Here is a 22,418-nt window from a genome sequence, read left to right as displayed (position 1 = left end):
TGAGCCGTACCAGCTGCCCTGGGAGGCCATGGAGGAGAGGAGCCCAGCACCTGGCTGTGGGCTGGGTGCTGGAGATAGGCAGCGATCTTCTCTACACAGGAGCCTTGTAAAGGGATGGGTGGGGTGGCAACACCACTTTATTAGGCTGGGCCAGCCAGGAAGCAAGTGTGAAGTGAGCAGATGTGTGCCCAACATCATGGGGGACAGGGCTGCCCACTCAGGGCTGAGCCATGGAGGGGGCGGTGTAGGTCTGGAAGCGCTTGTGGGCCCGCTGGTGTGTGAGCAGTCTTAGGGACATGGTGTCCACAGCCGCCTCCAGCCCTGGCTGCTGGGTGATCTCTACCGTGTGGTCATTGGCCTGTAAGGACAGGGCGTCAGCAGAGCCAGGGACCACTCCCCGCCCAGGCCCAGGGCCACTCACCAGTTGCAGAGAGGCCAGCATGGCGCGGCACACCTCGAAGGCAGGCTGGCCCGCCACCAGCTTTGCAAAGGGACACCACTGGTTGAGCTGACTGAACCTTGAGACCATCTGGTCCCCATACAGGTGGATGTCAAAGGGCACGTGCTGCTCCTGCAAGAGGGAAGAGCAAGGTCCTGGTCAAACCCTGCAAGCATCGGGCTCCATGCCCGAGCAGAAGCCGGCCCAGCCCCCTTACCTGCTCCTGGAGCAGGGGCTGGATGCTGTCCTCCCAGTCCCTGACACGCTGGCTCAGCTCCGTCTCCTGGACGAACTTCTGAGACGTGGTGATGAAGAGCTCCTGGGGGAGGACGGGAGCTGCTGCCTCTGTCAGAGCCACCACCCAGCTCCCCTCCCCTCCGACCAGGGCCTACCACGTTCCTCCGGACCAGCTCCTCGTAGCTCAGGGATGCCGGCATGGCCTCTGCTTCTGGAAAGGAGGGCAGCAGGAGGTGTGGGCCACACCCTCCCTCCCTTCATCCTTGAGGAGCACCCTCATGAGGGCCTGGCCAGCAGCCCACTCCTAGACCTACCCAGGTCTGCAGCGTCCTCAGGCTTTGTCCCGTCAGGCTCTGCGTATTCTTCGGGCTCTAGAAAGTCATCTGCTGGGAGGTGGGGTGGAACCAGCAGGAGGCAGGTCAGCAGGCAGCCTGTCCTGAGCCCTCTTCCTCCCGCCACCCTGTGAGCACCCACCTGCTGCCCCCAGCTCCTCCAGGGAGTCCTCCAGGCGGTCCTCCTCCACAGGCCACAGCCCCTCCTCGGCCCTCGGCAGCCACCGCTTAGCTGCCTGTGCAGAGAATCTGTGAGCCACTGCTGTCTCCCACCACCCGGGGCGGTGAGGCCAGTGGCTAGTACTTGCCTCCCTCCTCTGCAGTTTCCGGAGGGTCTCCAGCTGCTCCCTCACGTGTTTCCAGTACAGAACCTCCATGTCTGCACACAAAAGCCTCGTGAGGGGGTGCCCGCCTCCTGCCTAGACCACCCTGGTCCACCTAGGCCTTGGGCATCCCCAGGCGGAGGGGAGGAGGGCAGAGCATGGTGCCATTATCCCTCAGAGGAGCACACAGGGCCCCAGTCACACCTGCAAAGGACGGGCCCTTTTTCCGGAGCCTCCTGCTGTCAGCATGGTCAGCATCTGCAAGAGAACTGGGTTGTCAGGAGCCAGACCAAGTCCCTTCCTGCCCCTCCTGCCCTGGCCTGGCCCGGCCCCACACACCCACTCACAGGTGGCCAGGTACCACTGGTGGAAGTCCTGCAGCTTGGCGGCCCCCTTCCTCTTGCGCTTCTGTCCCGGAACCTCCTCCACGCAGGCGGGCACGGAGTAGGGTTTACCTGGGGGCCAAATGGACTGTGTCTCAGGGCACCACTGCAGGCCCCGGGGAAGATCACCAGCACCCCTGAGAGCCATCACACGAGGGAGCACAGCCCCCCCAGGCTCTCCATGGGTACAGGGCGCACCCCACCCACCACCTGTACCCCCATGAACCCAGCCACAGACACTGGGTCCAGCTGTCCCTCCACCCAATTACCTTTCTTGAAGGGCTTAGAGTCCAGGGAGCTGAAGGGGTCCAGGCTCTGCCAGGGGTCTGGGGTCTCCTAAGCACGGAGAACAAGTACTCAGGGAGAGTGGGGGACACACACCCTTCCCCCAAGGTCAGCACTGAGGGCAGTGACAGCCAGGGGACACTGGCCACGTGGAATCCAGGATCCAAGGGTGGAAGGGCCTCGGTCAGGTGGGAGTGAAGACGTGGGTGGTGGGGCCTCAGGCACACACCCTCCCTGCCAGTGGGGTCGGGTCGGGGCCCCACCTCCTCACCTTCAGCTGGGACACAGGCTCCAGGGCCTCCGGCCTCTCCCTCAGCTCAAACCTCCTGGGCTGGGCAGTGCTCTGCAAAGAAATGGCCTCAGGGGTGTCCCCTCCTTTGCTCTGGGGGCAAATACTCTCCAGGAACCAGAGTATTTGAGCAGGAATTTCAAATAGTTCAAGGGCTAAAAGTAACACTGCTAGGAAAACTCCAGAGAACACAAACTAGTGAGCTAGTGGTCACGGGGAAAACAAAACAGAGTAACATGGTAATATCCACGGAGCTACCAGCCAAGATGAACACTAACATGCTTCCTGTGTAAAGTTCGAGTTGTAAGAGGAAGAAAGGACGTCTTCACTCTAGGGCCGGAGCACAGAGCCCACCCTTCGGGGCTGAGGGGACGGCAAAGGCCTCCAAGGTCCCCCTTCCTGCCAGCCTGCCCTCGGGAGGCAGCTCCAGAGACCAGCTGCCATCTGTGGCTACAGGGGCACCACAGGCTCAGCCAGCCCTGAGGAGCAGCAGCTGCTCTGCAGGGAGAGGGAAGGGACAAGGAAGCCGCTGCCCAAGAGCTGGCTTAGGACACGTGGGGCTGCCCAAAACCCAGGGCTTGCCCGATGGACGACTCAAGCTTTGCAGGCCTCAGTGTGTGCCCCACCTGCTGTGGGCTCCTGGACTCCTGGGGCTCCAGGGGGACCTCAGGGAGCTCTGCCACCCCCTCTGCATCCTCATCCTCATCCCCACCTGCGGGCATCGGGCCTTCTGGAGACGTGCCTGGGCAGAGGAGCAAGAGACCCGTCAACCCCGAGGAGCCCGAAGACCAGACAGCAGTGAGGGCTGCCCCTCTGGGCCTGAGCGGCCCTCCCCCGTCTCGGCTTCTTCATTCGTTAGACCCAGAGCCTGGAGCACGGTGTCTCACACCCTCGATGCGCTGCTGTGCCGTTTGCTTCATTCTACTGCTGAGCTACTTTCCTCTCTAAATGCGGCCTCTGTGCCTGCCCAGAGGAACGGGCACACAGGGCAGCGGGCTGAGTGGGGAACGAGGCCTGGGCACAAGGGCAGCTCCAAGGCCTCACAGCTCCCATGCCTCCCAGCACAGGCAGAGGGGTGGGCAGAGAGTCCTGTCCCCACCCCCACTAGTCGGTCCACCAGAATGACCTCTTCTCACCTGACTCCTGGGAGATGCCAGGCACAGGGACCGGACTCCTGATCATAGAGACTTCCATTGGCTGCTCCTCAGCGCATCCAGCTGAGAGAGATGGCGTGAGACAGGTCAGCCCAGCCCCCGCCTCCCCCCAACTCTCCCAGGGACTCAAGAGCCAGGGCTGGGGAGGGAGAGCAGGGCCCTGCACTGAGCAGCTGTGGGCAGACGGGGCAGCGGAGGGACCAGCTCCAGCCGGCCGGCCTGTGGGGCAGGTGCCTGGGAGGGAGGATAGCCAGTAAGGAGCCCAGACCCACACCCGCGCCCTCACCCGTCCTGGGCAGCAGAGTCTCCCTGGGGGACAGGCCCACTGGCTCCAACATGAAGGCTCCTCGGGGGTGAGGGGTGCACGTGTTCATCCTAAAATCCTTCCGACTGGCCAGGACCTCCCCCTGACAGCTGTGCTGGCAAAAACACAGCCTCTGCAGAGACCATCCCCAGCGGCCGCCCTCCCCCACCAGGCCCAGGCCCAGGCCCGAACCTGTACAAGGGGTGGCTGTTCTTGTCCGTCTCATCCAGGGCTACCAGGGCCGTGGGCAGGAGGGGGACGATGACGACCTCCTGCACAGGGGCCGGGAGTGGGTGAGCGTGGGAGCGAGAAGGGATGCCCACACTGTGCCAGCAGCCCGGCAGCTACGCTCACCCCACCTACGGGGAGGGCACTCACACAGGGGGCCTGCTCGTTCCTCAGGTCCACATTGGCACGGGTGTCGGGCAGGTCGTCCAGCGACAGGAACTGCGAGGAGACAGTGAGCTCAGCAGCAGCACCCAGCAGGCACCCAGCGGGCAGCAGCCAGGCACCCAGGAAACCTCACCTCATCCTCCACCCGCTGGGAGGCCCTGGAGCTGGCGTCCCTGCTGGCCCCGTCTTCCTGCGCCGCGAGCTGCCTGGCCCTCCTGGGAGAGAACCAACGCATGGGAGCTCAGAGGCTGCAGGGGCTTCCCCAGCCACACGCAGGGCACACGGGCCTCCCCCTCCTGGCTCGCGCCTCCAGGACTCACCTCTTGCCAGAGATGAAATCGAGGGCCTGGTAGACCAGTGAGTAGAGGTATTCAACCTGGAGGCCGGAAGCAGGAGGTGAGGACGCAGACAGAAGCCCACCCACGATGCCCAGGGCAGATATCCGTGCACAGAGAAGCCGGCTGTCCCCTCCCAAACCTCCGGCACAAGTCCTGCCAGTGTGGCCATCAAGAGCACTTCTCCAGTTGAACAGAATTGCTCTGACAGCTGAGCCCCCTCCCCCACTCTCAAGGCTGTGCATCCCGCCAAGCGCCTCTGTGCACACCTGCCTGCGGGCGGTCCATGCCCTCCCGTGGCCTCAGGCCTCAGCCCACCGCCCACCTCCCACCTCCCGCCTCCACCAACCCCAGTCTCTGGCACTTGACACCACTCCAGCCACAACCCAGGGGGCCCCACCCTTAGGGTGAGGGTGGGGATTTGGAGATGCTGACCACAACGCACCACCAGGGGGCGCGTCTGCTGCCTCTGGGCCACTTCCTCTGGGCCAGTGGTCGGCAAACTGCGGCTCAGCTCGCGAGCCACATGCGGCTCTTTGGCCCCCTGAGTGTGGCTCTTCCACAAAATACCATGTGCGGGCGTGCATGTACAGTGCGATTGAAACTTCGTGGCCCATGCGTAGAAGTTGGTTTTCGGCCTGGGCGAGTCTATTTTGCAGAAGTGCTGTTGATATCTGGCTCTGTTGACAAATGTGTTTGCCGACCATTGCTCTGGGCGAACCCTCTGCTGGGGGGGCCTTTTCTCTCATGCACTGGACACTGACACCGTTGTGAGCAAGAGACCCCATTTATTAGGAATAATAAACATTAACTTTCCTAAGTGTGTGCCACACACAGAACCTTGCTTCACGCTTCATCTCACGTAACCTGTCTGACTCAGGTGCCACTACCATCCTTACTTTATCAGAGAATAAACTCAGGGTGCACTCTCCCTCCCTCCCCCTCCCCCACATGCATGCCTCTCCTAAATCCTCAGACCCCATGGGGCTTGCCGCCAGGGCAGCAGTGGGCAGCGGCAGCTCTTCCCGGGCTCACCCACACCTGTCTCCAAGGCCCCCTTTTCTCTGGCCACCAGGGCAGCAGTGGGCAGCGGCCCCTAGGCCACCTCCTTCACTGGACTTTTTGCTCCTCAGTGGCCACAGCAGCCCCACCCTGGCTCTCCTGTTGCTGCTTCTGTCCTAAGCCCTTCCTTGTCCACTGCCCCCAGCTTTAATAAATGTGCTCTCAAAATAAAATTAAAATTAAAACATTAAAGAGAGAGTAAACTCAGACTCAGACACAGTGACCTGGCGCAGTGCTGGGCCCAGGCAGCGTTGGCTCCCAGCGCCTGTGAGCCTAGTGCTGTGCCATCGAATACAGCAGCCATGAGCCACATGTGGCCAGAGCAACTTACATGAGTTAACAGTTAATAAAACTCAAGATTCAACTCCCTTAGCCATGCTGGTCACAACTGAAGGGGTCAGGAGCCACCTGCAGCCAGCGGTCCCCACCTGACCACAGAGCCAGACCATTCCCAACACTCGGAGAGCCCGCTGGGCCGACTCCAGAGTCTGAGCCCCACCCCTCGGCTTCTCTGCAGGCGACACCCCCGTTCCTGCCTCATCACGGATCTGCCCATCTACCTGCCTATCAGTCCCCTTGTACTGGTGCCTTCCAAGTCAGTTGCAGACATTCCTTCTTAGGATAAACACAGGAAAAGGAACTTGGTTCAATGGGATTATCTAGGACAAAATCAATAAAATCTTAGACTGTCTTAAAGCGCTGCAGTGCCCAGAGGCACATCCACCACACCCCGTGCCAGCCAACTACAAGCAGATTCCTGTCCCTTCTGTCTGCTGTGGACTCTGGAACTCAGCTCCTCACAGCTCTTCTAACTCCTACCTCCCACCCCTATACTCCCAACGCTGGATCAGCACCATGGCCCACTTGCCGCCCCCACCCCCAGCCCCGGGGACGCTAAGCCCCCTGGGGAGGTGCCCTGGAACAGCAGGTGCATCCCATCTCTATGAGACCACGCTTCCATTCACCTTTTGTTTTGCATTCTCCTCAGCAAATACATGTAACGTTTGCCAAATTTCACTCTCCAAACGTCCTATCCAGTAGCTGACTCTCAGTACCTAACTTAGAGCCTCCGTTACGGAAATTGGGGCCTTCGGCATCAACTCCCAAATCCCTGCGTCCAACTTCTCTGCATCCATGTTTACATATCCCTCCAGTCTCCAGGGATGAGGCATAGCCATCCCTGACCCACTCTCACTTCTTCTGGGATTCTGTTCATCTATTCTCCTCCCTCCTCCCTCCTCCCTTCCCCCTTCCTCCGCCACCACTTCCCCAGCTGCCCTTCTATGGGTTAGCGCCATGGTTCCCAGTCCCCACTGTCAGAGGATGTTTTAAGAAATCCTGGTGCCTGCACCACTCCCCCGTTCCAATGTATTCAGTCTGGGTAAGGCCCAGCCACTGGTAACTGCTGGGATCGTGGCCTCGGTTGACAACCGAGCTTCAGTTACTACCTCGTCTCTTTCCTCCCCTTTTCAATAAAATTTCTCAAGAGGCGTCCGCACTGACCTGGAGCGCTTTCTCGTGCCTCTGTTTCCTTCCGCCAGTGGCCCAGCCATCCTCTCACTAAATCCCCGTGACCTGCAGACCCAGAAGGCACTTGGACGTCTTTAGTGTATGGGTCCAATTCACTGAACTCAACATTTCTGGCCATTTTTCTTCCCTCTGGACATTGTCTACTGCTCTGACTTCCTGGCCAAGACATCTTCTCGATTACCATCTCTGACTTCCCTCTTGAGGACACTCCCTGAGCACTGGCTCCCCACGGCGCTCCCTCCCTTCTGCTTTCCCTCTCTACAACACGACCTCAGCCTGGGGGCACACATGTGGGCTGGATGATTCTCCGCAGCGTGGGCCTCTCCTGGACGTGGTAGGGTGTCTAGAAGCAGGCCCTGCAAGTTTAAATCCAAGCTCTTGTTCAGTGTTGAGATGGCGAGGAATCCGGGAAGGAGACAGGGGGCTGGCAAGGCAGGTCTGAGACGGGGTGAGCCTGCCACCTGCCCTGCAGCACACGGACCTTGGTCCTGCTAGCCCCTGAAATACCAGGCCCGTGGCCAGGGATGCCCACCTTCTTACTGTAGACACAGGCGGAGCCCTGGATCAGCAGCGCTGCCTCCACAAAGTTCATTGTGGTTTTGCCTTCGTCAAAAGAAATGCAGATCTGGTCCAGCTGCAAGACACAAAACCGGTTCTGTGGGAAGCCGAGCGTGAGCTCCTCCCACAGGAGCGCCCACCCACCGCGCCCTGGCCCCTCAGACTGACAGCTCTGGCTTTGCTTGGGGCTCACTTGTCTGCTGTTGGGAGGGTCTCTGTGCTTCCCCCACTTCCTGTGGCCTCTGAGCCTGGTATTTGGAAGAGGGAGACCCCAACCACCAGCCAGCGCTGCACACAGCTCCCTGAAGGTGCTCCATCCAGGTCAGGGCTGACTCAGACAGACCGGCAGGAAGACCCCGCACCCCGAGAGAGGAAGGGGCCTTCAGGGGTGGGGAAGACAGAGACGAAACACCAATCCTTTGAGCAGAAAACTCAGGAAACACTTCCCAGTGAGTCCTCCTCCTTCTTCAGTGACCCCTGAACCCCAGCTCCTATCAACCACATGCCAACAACTCCCAAACCCGTGCAGACAGCGCCCTTTCCTACGTTCAGGTGCGTTTGTAGCTGCCGAGCAGGCATCTCCATCGAGACTGCCCCCAGCCTGGCCCCCCGCAGTCCCAGCCAACAGCTCTTCGAAGCCCTTACATGTCTGTCAAGCTCTGTGCCAGGAACGCCCACCCCAGCCTGGCCCAAACTCTTCTGCCACCACCTGCGGGAGGTCTGGCCATGCCTGAGTCTCTCCTCCCTCAGTGCACAGCGAGCAGCATCAGGGCAATTCCAGCCTCTCGTGCAGCGCGTGATGCCGGTGCCCAATAAATGCTTGATGAACAAAGTGGTGGCGTCGGCTGCCGCACACGCTTTGTGGTCCACTTTCCCAGATGAAGGAAATGGCTTTTCAGGAAGAGCAGCCGCCACACAAAGGCAGTTTGCTGACAGGGTGCATATACTCAGGAAAATGAGTCTTAGGTGATCATATCCAAAGCGTAGGGCGTGCTGGGGGGTGCCCAGAAGGGGGATCTGGGCGACTGCTCCTCACTCCGGAAGGAAAGAGGGAGCTGGTTGTTCAGGTCGGCGGGGAGGGAGAGGAAGCAGGAGCATGACAGAGCGAACAGACATTAGGCCTGAAGACAGGGAACGTGGAGAGGGCGGCAGGGCCACCCAGACCCTGAGCAGCAAAGGTGGCCCTTCTCTTCGGTGATACTCTAGCCCCAGCTGGGCACCCACTCCCAGGACCTCTCTCCCTTCTCCTTCTAATGACTCCCAGGTGGGACCTCCCATCAGTGCCCAAGCCTTTCGGGTGGCTTACCCGACAGTCACACTGAAACGGGCCGCGCCAAGCCCTGGAGGGTCCCCTCCCCAAACCACCTACCCAGCATCCCAGGGCCTTAGCTCCACCCTGTTCTCACCTCCCCCTCCACCCCATGCCCAGCTCCCAGCTCCACCCTGGCCTGTGGTTCCTGTCCACGGTGACCCCGTTCGTCCAGCCTTCCCTCCAGTCTCCTCACACATCAGCCAGGGCTTCTCTGAAGACATCAGTCAGACGACATCACTGCACCCACTCTTAGGGAAAACCCCAAGATCCTAAGCAGAGCCCTCCGCACTGACCCGCCTCCCTCTCCAGGGCCCCGCCCTCCCCTGCTGGCTGCACAGGACTCACACGGCTACTTCCCACCTCAGAACCTTGAACACTGTTCCCTGAACCTGGGTCTCTCTTCAGCTCGCTATGACTAAGCAAGTCCTCATCCCAAAGTGAGGCCCCCAGTCAAACGCGCCAGAGAACCCGCGACCTTTCTTTCAAACCGCTCACCCTCCGTGACTGTACAGACGCCCACAGTGGTGAGGAGGGCGACAGCCGGGACGTGGTGCCGTCACCTAACCTCTTTGGAGAAGTAACGCCAGCACCTGCACGGGCAGGGCTCCCGTGGGGCTTAAATGAGTTTATGTGTATAAAGCACACGAAACGGGACGGCTGAGCAAGTACCAAATGTGTGATGCTTATTACACTCCTGTGCGTACCCCCAGGATCCAGCTCCCAGAGTGCAGTGGGACCATTTCCTCAAGATTGAATAGGTCCTTCGCATACACTGGACCAGGGGTGTGGAAAGTCCAGCCCTTGGGCCTTATCATTGGGTCTGGCCCTGCCAAGGCATGAGGGGTGAGTTAATTAAATGTGTGACCAAATAGAGCAGGCTCATTTTTAAGTTGATGATTTTGTATGGCCTGGGAATGGTGTTACCAACATCCAAATGGCCCTTGGCAGAAAAAGCGTTCCCCACCCCTGCAACAGACACTCAACAACAACGAATAAATAAGTGGAGGAAAGAAAACAGCTACATAATAAAATCTGTTTAAAAAGAAAAAAGAACATTCTGGTAGCTGTGTGGAAAAAGAAATAACACAAAACTAGAGTCAGGACGTCAGGACGTGGGAGCAGGGGGAGGGGCAGGGCAGAGGCGGTTTGAAGAGCAGACACGAGCAGGAAGCAGGTGCGTCAGGCGTCTCCAAGTGCCCTGCTTGGAACCTGAACCCAGTCACCCGACCCAGCACGGTTCTGGGCATGTTCTCAGCAGAGTGTGTCCAAGCAGAGCTCCACTGACATATCAAGTGTTTATTCTGCACCTAAGTGCTGGACACTCTGTCAGGCAAAAGGAGAAGAGCATAAACCTGGTCCCTGCCCCGGAGAGCTTACATTTTAGGGCGGCAATAGGCCATAAAGAAGTTAATGGCTCATGATACGCGTTCTACTTCTTTATTTTTTTTTTTTTTAAATATATACTTTATTGATTTTTTACAGAGAGGAAGGGAGAGAGATAGAGAGTTAGAAACATCGATGGGAGAGAAACATCGATCAGCTGCCTCCTGCACATCTCCCACGGGGGGATGTGCCCGCAACCCAGGTACATGCCCTTGACCGGAATCGAACCCGGGACCTTTCAGTCCGCAGGCCGACGCTCTATCCACTGAGCCAAACCGGTCCTGGCTACTTCTTTATTTTTTGTTAATCCTCACCCGAGGATATTTTTCCATTGATTTTTTAAATTATTATTGATTTCAGAGAGGAAGGGAAAGGGAGATAGAAACATCAATTATGAAAATCAGTGGTCAGCCACCTCCTGCACACTCCACACTGGGGATCGAGCCCTGCATCTTGGTCATGTGTCCTGACCAGGAATTGAACTGCCACCTCCTGGTTCATAGGTTTACGCTCAACCACTGAGCCGCCAACTGGGAGATTTTTTTTTTTTTTTTGAAAGATTGGAAGGGAGGGAGGGGGAGGGGGAGAGAGAAACATTGATAGGAGAGAGGCACAGCGACTGGTTGCCTCCCAAACGTTCCCCAAACAGGGCTGGGGATCGAACCTGCAACCCAGGTATGTGCCCTTGACTGGGAATCGAACCCAAGACCCTTCCGCGCACGGGTCAATTCTCTAACCACTTAGCACACTGGCCAGAGTGTGACAAACATTCTAAAGTACTATGATCGAGAGAACTATTTTAGATGGGATAGTCAGCTCACATTTCAACTGAGACATAAAGGATGCTAAGTAATTAGTCATAAAACACACACACACACACACACACACACAACCATACTGGGTGAAGAATGCACCCCGGTAGGAACAGAAAATATAAATACCCTCAGCCAAGAATGAACTCAGGTCTTACAGGCTGACTGCCTCAAAAAAGCAGGTGAAGAGCCCAAGTGAAGGCTAGGAATACAAGCAGGACGAAGGCGAAGATTCAGAGGAGGAAGCTGGGTTCTATCCTGAGAGCAGCGGAAAGCCACCGAGGGGTGTCAGGCAGGGCAGTGCGCCAGCCTCCCCTAAATCTGTACAGTCACGCTTGCTGCTGGAGGGGGCGTGGGTTGGACGGGGCCAAAGGCAGCAGCAGGGAGCCCAGGAAGGAAGGCAGGAAGGTGTTGCATGAACCTGAGCCCGATGGTGGCCTGGACCACAGAAGAAGGAGAAGAGAGGAATTCAAGTGAAACGCTGGTGGGATCACACCGGCTTCGTGGGGGGCTGGATGTGGAGGGTGGGGTTTCGCTAGATGAGCTCTTAGCTCTCACCTTCGGTTGAAGAGTGGTGCCACTCACCAACATCAGGAAGACTGCGATTTGCACGTTTACTATGTCTCCTCCGGATGACTCGCAAAGGCACGCTCCCAGGTCGGCCCTCCCATCAGTGCCAAGCCTTTTGGGTGGCTCACCCCACAGTCACGCTGCAACAGGCCCACGCCCAGCCCTCGAGTCCCCTCCCCACGCCACCTACCCAGCATCCCAGGTGACACGTGAGATCCTGGGAATACACGAGAATGTGGAGGGGAAACGAGTGAGGAGATGGCCCAGGACGCACCCGCGGCGCTAGACACGAGAGGCTGGGTGGGAAAGAAAACGCGGGCGCTGAAATCGGACGAATAGGAGACACCAAAACCTGTTTCAAAAAAGGAGGGAGTGGCCAAGCCAACAGATGCTGCAGAGCCGTGCGCCCGCGGTTTGACGGGATGGAGGTCGTTACCGATCAGGACGAGAGCAGCCCAAAACGTGAGAGCGAAAGTCAAGGGCGGACACGGAGCGGACAGCTCCTCACGCAGCGGCACGCCGGGCACTGAGACAACACTGCATGTCAGGTACCGGTAAAGGTAAATTTTAAAACAGAAGGGAATTCTCACATCCTGGCCCAGAGCTCTCACACACCCAACGTGCACACACCCCATTGCATCGGAACCAATGCCGGTCCCGCCTACTCCACCGATCGCGGAGCCCGCTCACGGGGAGCGAGCCACCTGTCATGACAGGCTCCCCTCGCAGCGATGGAGGCGGGGACGGCGCTGGGAAAAACCACCGAGCCCGAGGCCCAGCGCGGCCAGAGCGCCGGATGCACCGACCGGAGGGGGCGGGCCGCCCGGAGCCACCGGCCCGGCGCCCCGCCCGCCCAGCGCCTCCCCCGGCCGCCCTCACCTCCTCCAGATATTCGCCCAGCTGGGCCGCCACGTCCACCTCCCAGTTCTTGGTGAGGTCGCGGATGGGCTGCAGGAGGTGGGCGAAGCGCGCCTCCACGTCCTCCATGCCCGGCAGCGGCTGGGGCGGCCCGGGGCCCGCGGGGTTGGCTTCGAGGGGGGCCAGCGCCCTCAGCCCGCCACCACTTCTGGCGCCATTTTGCGGCTCCCGCCCAGGACGGCGCGAAAAGCGCGGCGCCGGGCGCACACCTATGACGCACGCGCCTAGGCGACCCCGGGCGCTGAGCCACCTACGCGCCCGGAAGTGCCTCAGCGCGCTGGGGGCGGAGCAGGCTGGGGGGCGGGGCCTGCGCTGCCGGGGGCGGGGCCTGCGCTGCCGGGGGCGGGGCCAGGGCGGGGACTCGCAGTTGCCGCGGGCCGGGCGGGGCGGCGCCGGGTGGACTCGCGGGCTCGCGTCCAGCGGACCGCGTAGCGGACATGGCGGGCTCCCGGCTCCCGCGGCAGCTTTTCCTCCAGGGCGTGGCCGCCGTCTTCTTGTTCGCCTTCGCCTCCCTCTACACGCAGATCCCGGGTGAGGGCGCCGAGCGCGGGACACCCCCCGCCCGCGCCCCTCGTCCTCCCATCTCCCCGCCGACCCTGCCGTCCTGGACGGGAGCGCGGTCCAGGCCTGGATGCGGGGATGGGGGCTGCGTTCGTGTCCTGCGGGCCGCAGAGCGGGGGGGTAGGGGGGGTGCCATGGTCCTTTCCCGTAGGGCTCGGGTTCCCACCCGGGGCGGGGAGCAGGGCCCCGAGGTGGGGCCCGACCTGGGGGGGTAGGTAGGACTCGGGCTCTCACCTGGAGGAGAGGGGAACGGGACCTGCCCGCTGGGAGGCCCTGGCTGGGGAGCCCGCGTGGGGTGGGGGGCCTGGCCTGGCGCGGGGAGCGGTCACCGGGTTCTGACACGTGGGGTGAGAGCCTGCGTCCCGGCCTGGGGGGTCGGGAAGGACTGGCTGCGGGTCGGGACCTGGGGAGGCAGACACGCGGGCCCTGGGGGGGGGGGGGGGGGCGGGGAGTCCGCCCTCGCAGGACTGTGCCCTCCCACAGGCCTGTATGGCACCGAGGGCATCCTGCCCGCCCGGCGGACACTGCGGCCCCAGGGCAAGGGGCCCTGGCAGCAGCTGTGGGAGACCCCGACGCTGCTGTGGGAGGCGCCCCGGCTGGGGCTGGACACAGCACAGGGCCTGGAGCTGCTGACCCTGCTGGGCACCCTGCTGGCCCTGGGCGCCCTGCTGCTGCGCCGGCTGCGCCACCTGCTCGTCTACCTGCTGCTCTGGGCCGCCTACCTGTCCGCCTGCCAGGCACGTGGGGGTTGCCTGCCGTCCCCTCACCTCCACGGGGAACCTGGTCCCCAGCTCACTGCAGCCCCGTCCACCCTGCCCCATCCCTCGCTGCCTCCCCAGACATACACCCCCTGCCCCTGACAGCCCTTCTCCCTGCAGGTGGGCCAGGTGTTTCTTTATTTCCAGTGGTGAGTGATGCGTGGGGCTTCAGGAGGCTGGGGGGCTTCAGGAGGCTGGGGGGCGGGTGAGGGGAGGGGGGTCGGCCTGTCCTGGAAGGGCCCTCTGAGGGGAGCAGCCTTGATGGGGAGGGGCCCTCTGCTCTTCCTTCTCCCTGTAGGGATTCCCTGCTGCTGGAGACTGGCTTCCTGGCGGTGCTGGTGGCCCCCCTGAGGCAGCCCCCCCACCAGAAGCAGCCCGCCCACGGTGGGCTGGCAGGGGCCTCGCTCCACGAAGGCCTCCCCTTCTGGCTCGTGCGCTGGCTGCTGTTTCGCCTCATGTTCGCCTCGGGTGTGGTCAAGCTGACCAGCCGTTGCCCCACGTGGTGGGGGCTCACTGGTGAGGGTCCCCGCCTGCACACGGGGCAGCCTCGGGGGGGCGCTGCCCAGCCCTGACCACCCACCGTCCCCCGCAGCCCTCACCTACCACTACGAGACGCAGTGCCTGCCCACGCCTGCTGCCTGGTTCGCCCACCACCTGCCCGTCTGGCTGCACAGGCTCAGCGTGGTGGCCACCTTCCTCATCGAGATCGCGGTGCCCCTTCTGTTCTTCGCCCCTGCTCGCCGCCTACGCCTGGCTGCCTTCTACTCCCAGGTGAGTGGGCCACCCGCCGTCAGGAAACAGGCGGGAGTTGGCCTTCTGCACCACCCGGGGTCCTGTTGGGGACTGGGTCGCTGCCGCTCACAGTCAGGAGGTCTCGTGGGCAGAGGCCCGGTTAGCTCTAGGCAGGAAGGTGTGCCTGTGGGGCAGAGCACGGCCTCGCTGGAGGATGTCGGGCTCAGGTCGGCAGGGGCGTGAGGTGTGCTGAGCTTGCGTTTTCTCCAAGCGGTGTTGGGGAGCCATGGTCGGTATGAGCAGAGGGGACAGCACAGAGGCCAGGGATGCTGCAGAGGGGGAAGGAGGCCTGCAGGAGAGACCTAGGCGTGGGGGGCAGGCTCTGAAGGGTCCAGACAGGGGCGCTGGTTGGAGTTCTGAGCACAGACCCTCCTGCAGGTCTTGCTGCAAGTCCTGATTATCATCACTGGGAACTACAACTTCTTCAACCTGCTCACCCTCGTGCTCACCACCTCCCTGCTGGATGACGGGCACCTAGGGGCCGAGGCGGGCAACAGCCGTCCCAAGAAGACACCTGCCTGTGAGTGTCACCTGTCCCGGCAGCCAGCCGTCCTCACCCACGCCTCCTTCCCCCAGCAGTCCCCACTGGCCTCTGCTCTAGCTCCCCAGCCTCCTGGCCGCCCACCCTCCGCCCTGTTCCCAGCTGGCCAGGACTGTCTTGCCCTGCAGCCTGGCCCAAGGCCCTGCTGGCCCTGCCGGCCCTGTTGCTGGAACTGGCCGCCTACGGGCTGCTGGCCTACGGCACCGTGCACTACTTTGGCCTGGAGGTCGACTGGGAGCAGCGCACCATCCACTCTAGAACCAGTGAGTGCCAGCTGGGTGCCAGGGGGCAGGGGCTGGACTGGGCTGCCTGTCCTCACACCCCTTCCTTCCACAGCCTTCACCTTCCACCAGTTTTCCCAGTGGCTGAAGATGGTGACCCTACCCACCATGTGGCTGGGGGGCGCCTCCCTCGCCTGGGAACTGCTGACCGCCCTCTGGAGGTAAATGCAGGGGGGAGGGGGGGCGGCACGGGCTGTAGAGCTGTGCAGAGCAGGGCTGACCGCACTTGGCCCCTGACCCTCAGGTGGACCCAGGTGCAAGGGTTGCTACAGAAGCTCTGGACTGCAGTCCAGCTGTCCATCTTTGGCACTGCCACCGTGGCCATGTTCCTGGTCAGCCTGGTGGGTAGCACTTCACAGGGGATCGGGAGAGGGGCTGGGAGGGGCGGGAGGAACAGCACTGAGCCTCCGCCCACCGCCCCAGGTCCCGTACTCCTACATGGAGCCCTCCACCCACGGGCGCCTCTGGACGGGGGCCCACCGCCTGTTTGGCGCCGTGGAGCACCTGCAGCTGGCCAACTCCTACGGCCTCTTCCGACGGATGACCGGCCTGGGTGGGCGGCCCGAGGTGGTGCTGGAGGGCAGCTATGACAAGCAACACTGGACGGTGAGCACTCCACGGGCGGGGAGCCCGAGGGGGATGGGGTTGGCGGGGAGGGTGGGGGAACCAGGTCCAGCTGCTCTCCCAACCCGGCTGGGTGTGGCGCACAGGAGATCGACTTCATGTACAAGCCTGGGAACGTGAGCCGGCCGCCCCCCCTCGTGGCGCCCCACCAGCCGCGCCTCGATTGGCAGATGTGGTTCGCGGCCCTGGGCCCGCACACACACAGCCCGTGGTTCACGAGCCTGGTGCTCTGCCTGCTGCAGGGCAACGAGCCAGGTGAGGCTGGAGCAGAGGGTCGGGCTTGCTGGGGGGCTTATGGGCAGGGCTGAGGGAGCAGCCAGCTGAGCCCACCCCCCCGCAGTGATCCGCCTCATCCAGAGCGACGTGGCCAGGTACCCCTTCCACAAGCAGCCACCCACCTACGTGCGAGCCCAGCGCTATAAGTACTGGTTCTCTCAGCCCGGGGAGCAGGGGTAAGGCTGGGGCGCCCGGCGGGGGGTGGGGGCTGGGGGCTCCCCATCGCCTGAGCTCCCTGTCCTGTTGCAGCCAGTGGTGGCGACGCCAGTGGGTGGAGGAATTCTTCCCCCCCGTGTCCCTGGGGGACCCGACACTGGACACGCTACTCAGGCAGTTTGGTCTCCAGGTAGGAAGGTGCTGACCAGGCTGGGGGTGCTGGCAAGGATGATCTCCACCCCCAGGGACGACCCCTCCTGACCCCCCTCAATCCTGCCCCCCAGGACAAGAGCTCACGCCGGGCCCGCGGCTCCAGCAACGCCCTTGCCCAGGCCCTCCAGTGGGTACGGAGGCAGCTGTCGCCCCTGGAGGCCCCCACCCTGCTCTGGGGACTCATCCTCGCGGTGGGGGCCATCAGGGTCCTGCAGGCTCTGCTGGGGCCCCGTCCCTCCCGAGCCTCCCCTCCCCCCAGGGAGGAGAAGCACAGGCCGGCACCCAAGAAGGACCCGGGAGCGGCCACGGACCAGGCTGCACCCGCCCCCAACAGCAGCAACAGTGGCTCCCAGACTGCCCGGCGGAAAAAGTAGCCGTGTTCCGTCTGCCACAGGTCGGAGGGTCGGCATCCCCCACACCTCTGGCCTCTGAAGCTGGACGTGGCCCAGCCACCGTGCCTTAGCCAGTGGTCCTGGCAGACGCAGGCTGAGGTGCTGCCCACGGTGCAGGCTCTGGCTGCCCTGCTGCTTCAAGGGTCCACTTGTCCCCCACTGCACCGACCATGTCCCTTCCAGGGCCCCCTCTGGCCTGGACAGTGGCCCCGGAGGTGGGTGTGGGACCAGCTCAGAGCCCTTCCCAGGACGTGGTGCAGGACTGGGGTCCGAGTCTGCAGAGGCCCGAGTGATGCCAGCCCAGCCCACCATTTGGTTCATGAACCAATAAAGGTTCTTCATGCTTGACCGTGCTGTCTCCTTCCCACAGGGAGGCCTGCGGACAGGCCCCTGTTGTGGGCACAGCCCAGCTGCTGTCCAGCTGTTGCTGACCTGGCTCCTTGGGAGTCTTCGCTCTGCCCTCCTCGGTGTCCCCTCTGTAAAATGGACACGAGGACCTGGTCTGGCACCGCTCAGGGCCCCAAGCCTCAGTCCGCACAGCCTGGCCCACCTGTCAGGTCTGCACATCAGAGCTGCGAGGCCAGTCAGGGAATGTGGGGCCTGGAACCACCCAAACCCAGCCCCGTCTCCTGCTGCAGCTCCTCAGGTCACTGCCCTCGGGAAGGAAACGAAGACAGAGCGCTGGGCGCTGCTTGGGCCAGAAGGAAGGCGAGGTGGGGTGGGGCCGGGGGCCGCAGGTGGCCGGTCGGAAGGTCTGAGCACCACTGAGCGAGGGAAGACCTGAGAGGCCAGAGCAGGAGAGGGTGTGGTCGCGGGGGAAGGAGGAGCCGGGCCCTGGGTTAGGGCGGAGGAGGGCACCGTCCAGGTTTCCATTTGGGGTGGGTTGTCAATCAGGTCACTGCCGTCTGTGGGCACTTGCAGCTCAGCCTTCCCTCTGCCCCTCAACCCCCACCCTGCAGGCTCACCACAGAGCCCCGGACAGCCTGCCCAGCTGTGCCCAGCTCCTCTCCATGTCACTGACAGCCTCTGACAAACCCACAGCCAGTCGTGACTCAGGGGGACCTGGGACCTGAGTTTTCGGGTGGGTTCAAAAGTGCTCTGAGCCCTGGCCAGTGTGGCTCAGTTGATTGGGCATCGTTGCGTGCACTGAAAGATTGCCAGTTTGATGCCTGGTCAGGGCACATGCCCGGGTTTTGTTGGGCTGGACCCCAGTGGGGGCGTGCAGGAGGCAGCCAATCCATGATTCTCATCGATGTTTCTATCTCTCCTCCTCTCCCTTCCTCTCTGAAATCAATAAAAATATATATATTTTAAAATGCTCTGGCCCTAGCCAGTTTGGCTCAATGGACAGAGTGTCTGCCTGTGGACTGAAGGGTCCTGGGTTCGATTCCTGGTCAGGTCACATGCCCAGGTTGCAAGCTTGATCCCTAGTAGAGGGTGTGCAAGAGGCAGTTAATGATGTTTGCAGGCAGCTGAGCCGTGGGCCTGTCTATTCAGGCGCTGCCGGCTTCCACTGACTCTGGCCACTGGACTTGGCCGTTCTCGGGTCCAGTGGTTCCCCCGCACCTATTCCGCACAGCCCTTCAGCCTCCCGGTCAGCAGCCTTTTCCCGGCGGAGGTGAGCGCGGCCTCGCCGGCTCAGCCAGTGGCGGAGGCGCTCAGCACAGCCACATGGCTGGCGGCTGCCGTGTCCAAGTGCTGCCGGTGTCTGGGGGAAGCTCTGCTTCCCTGGGAACCACATTCCACAAGGAGCTTCACAGGAGGCACCCAGACACCGGCAGCTGCAACAGTTTCACTGGGGCTGCTGGGGGCAGGAGTGAGATGCACTTCACCCGTCGGCCCTGGAAGCTGTACTGTGGGCTCAGCACGCATCTTCGCAGGCTCCGTGGCTGAGCATCGACCTATGAACCAGGAGGTCACAGTTCGATTCCCTGTCAGGGCACATGCTCAGGTTGCAGGCTCGATCCCCAGCGTGGGGTGTGCAGGAGGCAGCTGATCAATATTTCTATCTCTCTACCCCCTCCCTCTCTCTAAAATCAATAAGAATATATACATTTTTAAAAAGTTGACTGGCATTCATGGACCCGGTCATCTGGTCCAGGACACCTTTATTCTTAAAAATTACGGAGGACTCCAAAGAGCTTCTGTTTATGAGGGTTATATCAATATTTACCGCCCTGGAAATTAAACAGAAATTCTTTACATATTTACTTATTGACTTTATTTAAACATAAATTCATAAACTGTTCCAATAATAATAAAATGTTTAATGCAAATTAACTATTCCCCACAATAGTAAGTGAGAAGAGTGGCATAGTTTTACATTTTTGCAAAATCATCTTTAATGCCTGACTTCTCATATCTGCTCTGGTCAACCTGTACCAATATCTCCTTAGTCAAAATACATGTCAAACATCGGGCCTCACACCGATATGTAGTTGGAAAGGGAAGAGTATTTTAGAATATTCTCTGGGCGTTGCACGTATTCTGACTCGACATCATGACTCTAAGGAGTCGTTCCTTAGGGGCTCGTTGCAATTTGGGGTGTGAAGCCATACCAGAGAAGTTTCTGTTCTCTGTCACATGAAAATCCGCTGGTGCATTTTGCATGATTTTGGAGCATCACATGTGGGTCATTTGGAAAATAATAGTTCATGGAATTATGCAGATCTTCTGAATGTTGACACGTCTGTCCTATTGTACAATCTCAAAAAAAAATCACATTGATTAATATCACCGTCCATCTCATCAGAAAAACCTTTAACTATGAGTCAGCTGTCAAGTTCACAGCAGTGGACAGTGATGGACACGCCTGCTGGTCTCAGTCTGTTGATAGACTGGGGACTGAATGCCTGGGGGACACTCAGCTGGGCCCACTCACCTGGCCCAGGTGCGTTTCCCACAAACATCTCCCCTTCCCAAACCCGAGTTACCACCGCACAGATCCTTGTGGTTATTACAATCACAAGGTTTCCTTCATGAATAACCACTGGGAAACTTTCAAAAAAAAGTTTATTTCTCACAGGACATGCCAGGGGGCACACAGCAAGGTGAGAGAGAGCACTCCGGGCGGGGGGGGGGGGGGGGGGTGGGCTGCTTTTATTGTGTCGAGGTGGGTCCTAGGGTTTTCTGGGCTCACTGTTTGGTAAAGTTAAAGCATAAGAGGAGTAATTAGAGTGAAGGAAGAGATATAAAAGACAAGTAACTAAAATGGTCAGTTATCAAAGTCAACCAATATCTCTTACAACACAGGACCTGGTTGGAGGGAGTTGGCCCTTTGCCCAGTCCTGTGGCCGCACTGTGTCTATTCCAGACGCCGCCTCTAAGCCAGGCCTCTTTGAAAGGGGCCGCTGCAATCCGAGCTTAAGTAGGCACTTGCTATAAATCCAAATGTCAGGGCTTTCACTCACACGATTTCCCCACAATCCTAGTGTTTGCTCAGAAGCTAAATGTTACCGTTGGCAACCAATGCTGTCCTTGTTTTTCTGAAGTGACGGTGTCCCCTTCTTAAGGTGTAAGAAGATGCCTGCTGGCCCTGGCCAGGGACCTCCGTTGGTTGGAGTATCATTCCAATAGGCCAAGGTTGCTGTTTCGATTCCCTGGTCAGGGCACATGCAAGAATCAACCAATGAGTGCATCAGTAAGAGCGACAACAAGTCAAGGTTTCTCTCTCTCTCTCTCTCTCTCTCTCTCCATTTCACTCTCTAAAATAAATAAAATAAGTAGCCCTAGCTGGTTTGGCTCAGTGGATAGAGCATCAGCCTGTGGACTCAAGGGTCACAGGTTCAATTCCAGTCAAGGGCACATACCCAGTTCTCGGGCTCCATCCCTAGTAGGGGGCGTGCAGGAGGCAGCCAATCAATGATTCTCTCTCATCATTGATGTTTCTATTTCTCTCTCCCTCTCCCTTCTTCTCTGAAGTCAATAAAAATATATGAAAATAAATAAAATCCTATATAATAAAGCAGTAATACGCAAATTGATCCTCATTCTGTCACACCATCACAAGATGGCTGCGCCCACAGTGGAGGTGGGGAGGGGGACCTGAGGCTGCGCCCCCCCACCCCCACCCGATGGGGCTTGACGGTGGACCTCAGGACACGCCCCCACCTGTCTGGGCTTGACGGAGATGGGGCTGGCCGGGTCTGGGTCTCACGTGATTTCAAGGCGCATGTGGGTGGGCAGGGACTTGACTCTGGGTCCTGCAGCATGCCCCAGACTCTGACAGGAGGAAGATTTTCATATACATTTTACTAATTTTCTTTCATCTCTGACACTTCTATTATAGAGAAAGGGCAAATAGCAATATTAAAATATTTCCTCTAATTAATTCCCTTTTAATGTGCACGGATTTCATGCACCAGGCCACTATTAAGTAAATAAATAATAACATTTTAAAAAACAAAGGAAAGACAGCCTGCTAAGTACCCAAGACTGAATGACTGCAGTTTGTCTATCGGTCCGAGTAAAACTGTCAGGGCACATGCCCAGGTTGAGCTGGAAACTCAACCACCCGAGGACTTTTCCTTGAGGCAACTGTCATGTCTCATACTCAGCAGAAGCATTCTTCTCATTTTTTGTCACACGAAAGATAAAAAAAAGACCCATATTCAAGGATAGAGAATTAAGAAAAATAATAACTTACTCCTTGGTCAAAGACATTCTTTTTTTAAAATATATTTTTATTGATTTCTGAGAGGAAGGGAGAGGGAGAGAGAGATAGAAACATCGATGATGAGAGAGAATCTTTGATCGGCTGCCTCGAGCCCGCAACCCCGGCCTGTGCCGATTCCCGTGACCTCTGGCCGGTCAAAGACATTCTTGAGCAAATGACCTTTTCTGAACTGGTGGTGTGTGGCCTGAAGGACACAGGACCAGCACTTTGGGGCCCCGTCTGGATCTGTGCAGGTCGGCAGCCGTTTTCCCGCTACTGCACGTATGTCACTGTGAACGTCTCCTCAGTGAAAGGGCGGATAATGTCTCAGTGTATTGCACCAGCATCGACTCTCCAGGCCCAGAAAGGTTCTTCCGCTCTTCGGAACCGGAACCACTGCTAGAGCACAAATCAGCCTAGGGCATGTGCTGACATTAGGGCCTTGAACTTGTCATTGTATTTTCATGAGCTGTTTGCACCTTTAGAAGCAACCACCCTTCCTCTAGGGCCGCTCATAGTCCCCAAACCACAGCAAGTCCCTAGGGTCTAGA

General features: G+C 59.7%; 2 protein-coding genes across 6 annotated transcripts; one reads left to right on the top strand and one right to left on the bottom strand.

Moving 5' to 3' along the window:
• Positions 1-115: 115 nt before the first annotated feature.
• NCAPH2 (non-SMC condensin II complex subunit H2) lies at positions 116-12,818 on the bottom strand. 3 transcript variants are annotated; one of them, XM_070411361.1, is made up of 20 exons: positions 12,581-12,817; positions 7,599-7,700; positions 4,460-4,515; positions 4,273-4,354; positions 4,125-4,193; positions 3,939-4,018; positions 3,729-3,856; positions 3,425-3,505; positions 2,915-3,030; positions 2,271-2,342; positions 1,984-2,050; positions 1,679-1,786; positions 1,536-1,589; positions 1,313-1,387; positions 1,151-1,240; positions 991-1,062; positions 832-887; positions 657-758; positions 422-571; positions 116-358 (listed from the first exon to the last, which is right to left on the bottom strand). In XM_070411361.1, exons 1-20 carry the CDS (start codon positions 12,686-12,688, stop codon positions 218-220), a joined length of 1,809 nt encoding a protein of 602 aa, XP_070267462.1. In that variant the 5' UTR covers positions 12,689-12,817; the 3' UTR covers positions 116-217. The 3 variants fall into 3 exon arrangements, with proteins under 3 accessions (XP_070267462.1, XP_070267463.1, XP_070267461.1); XM_070411362.1 differs by having other exon boundaries at positions 991-1,059; positions 12,581-12,816; XM_070411360.1 differs by having other exon boundaries at positions 1,151-1,387; positions 12,581-12,818.
• On the top strand, positions 11,917-17,561 carry LMF2 (lipase maturation factor 2). Of its 3 annotated transcripts, none has more exons than XM_070411359.1 (14): positions 11,917-12,249; positions 13,664-13,917; positions 14,059-14,087; positions 14,237-14,454; positions 14,531-14,709; positions 15,109-15,250; positions 15,400-15,534; positions 15,608-15,713; positions 15,797-15,893; positions 15,976-16,158; positions 16,263-16,431; positions 16,517-16,628; positions 16,702-16,798; positions 16,893-17,561. In XM_070411359.1, exons 1-14 carry the CDS (start codon positions 12,243-12,245, stop codon positions 17,193-17,195), a joined length of 2,031 nt encoding a protein of 676 aa, XP_070267460.1. In that variant the 5' UTR covers positions 11,917-12,242; the 3' UTR covers positions 17,196-17,561. The 3 variants fall into 3 exon arrangements, with proteins under 3 accessions (XP_070267460.1, XP_070267459.1, XP_070267458.1); XM_070411358.1 differs by having other exon boundaries at positions 11,917-12,261; XM_070411357.1 differs by lacking the exon at positions 11,917-12,249 and adding an exon at positions 13,012-13,150.
• The last annotated feature ends 4,857 nt before the right edge of the window (positions 17,562-22,418 follow it).

This window comes from Myotis yumanensis, unplaced genomic scaffold, assembly GCF_028538775.1.
Source record: "Myotis yumanensis isolate MYYU_CA2020_CCGP unplaced genomic scaffold, mMyoYum1.0.hap1 SCAF_3, whole genome shotgun sequence".
In the NCBI taxonomy this organism is placed as follows: domain Eukaryota; kingdom Metazoa; phylum Chordata; class Mammalia; order Chiroptera; family Vespertilionidae; genus Myotis; species Myotis yumanensis.
This window is presented reverse-complemented; position numbering and strand designations above follow the sequence as displayed.

Coding starts and splice junctions, on each gene's coding strand:
- NCAPH2 (XM_070411360.1), bottom strand. CDS start 12,688: ATGGAGGACGTGGAGGCGCGCTTCGCCCACCTCCTGCAGCCCATCCGC. Junction 3,031..3,424: donor TGGCATCTCCCAGGAGTCAG/GTGAGAAGAGGT, acceptor TCCTCTGCCCAG/GCACGTCTCCAGAAGGCCCG. Junction 759..831: donor AGCTGGTCCGGAGGAACGTG/GTAGGCCCTGGT, acceptor GTCCTCCCCCAG/GAGCTCTTCATCACCACGTC.
- LMF2 (XM_070411357.1), top strand. CDS start 13,057: ATGGCGGGCTCCCGGCTCCCGCGGCAGCTTTTCCTCCAGGGCGTGGCC. Junction 15,894..15,975: donor CCATGTTCCTGGTCAGCCTG/GTGGGTAGCACT, acceptor CCACCGCCCCAG/GTCCCGTACTCCTACATGGA. Junction 16,799..16,892: donor TCAGGCAGTTTGGTCTCCAG/GTAGGAAGGTGC, acceptor CCTGCCCCCCAG/GACAAGAGCTCACGCCGGGC.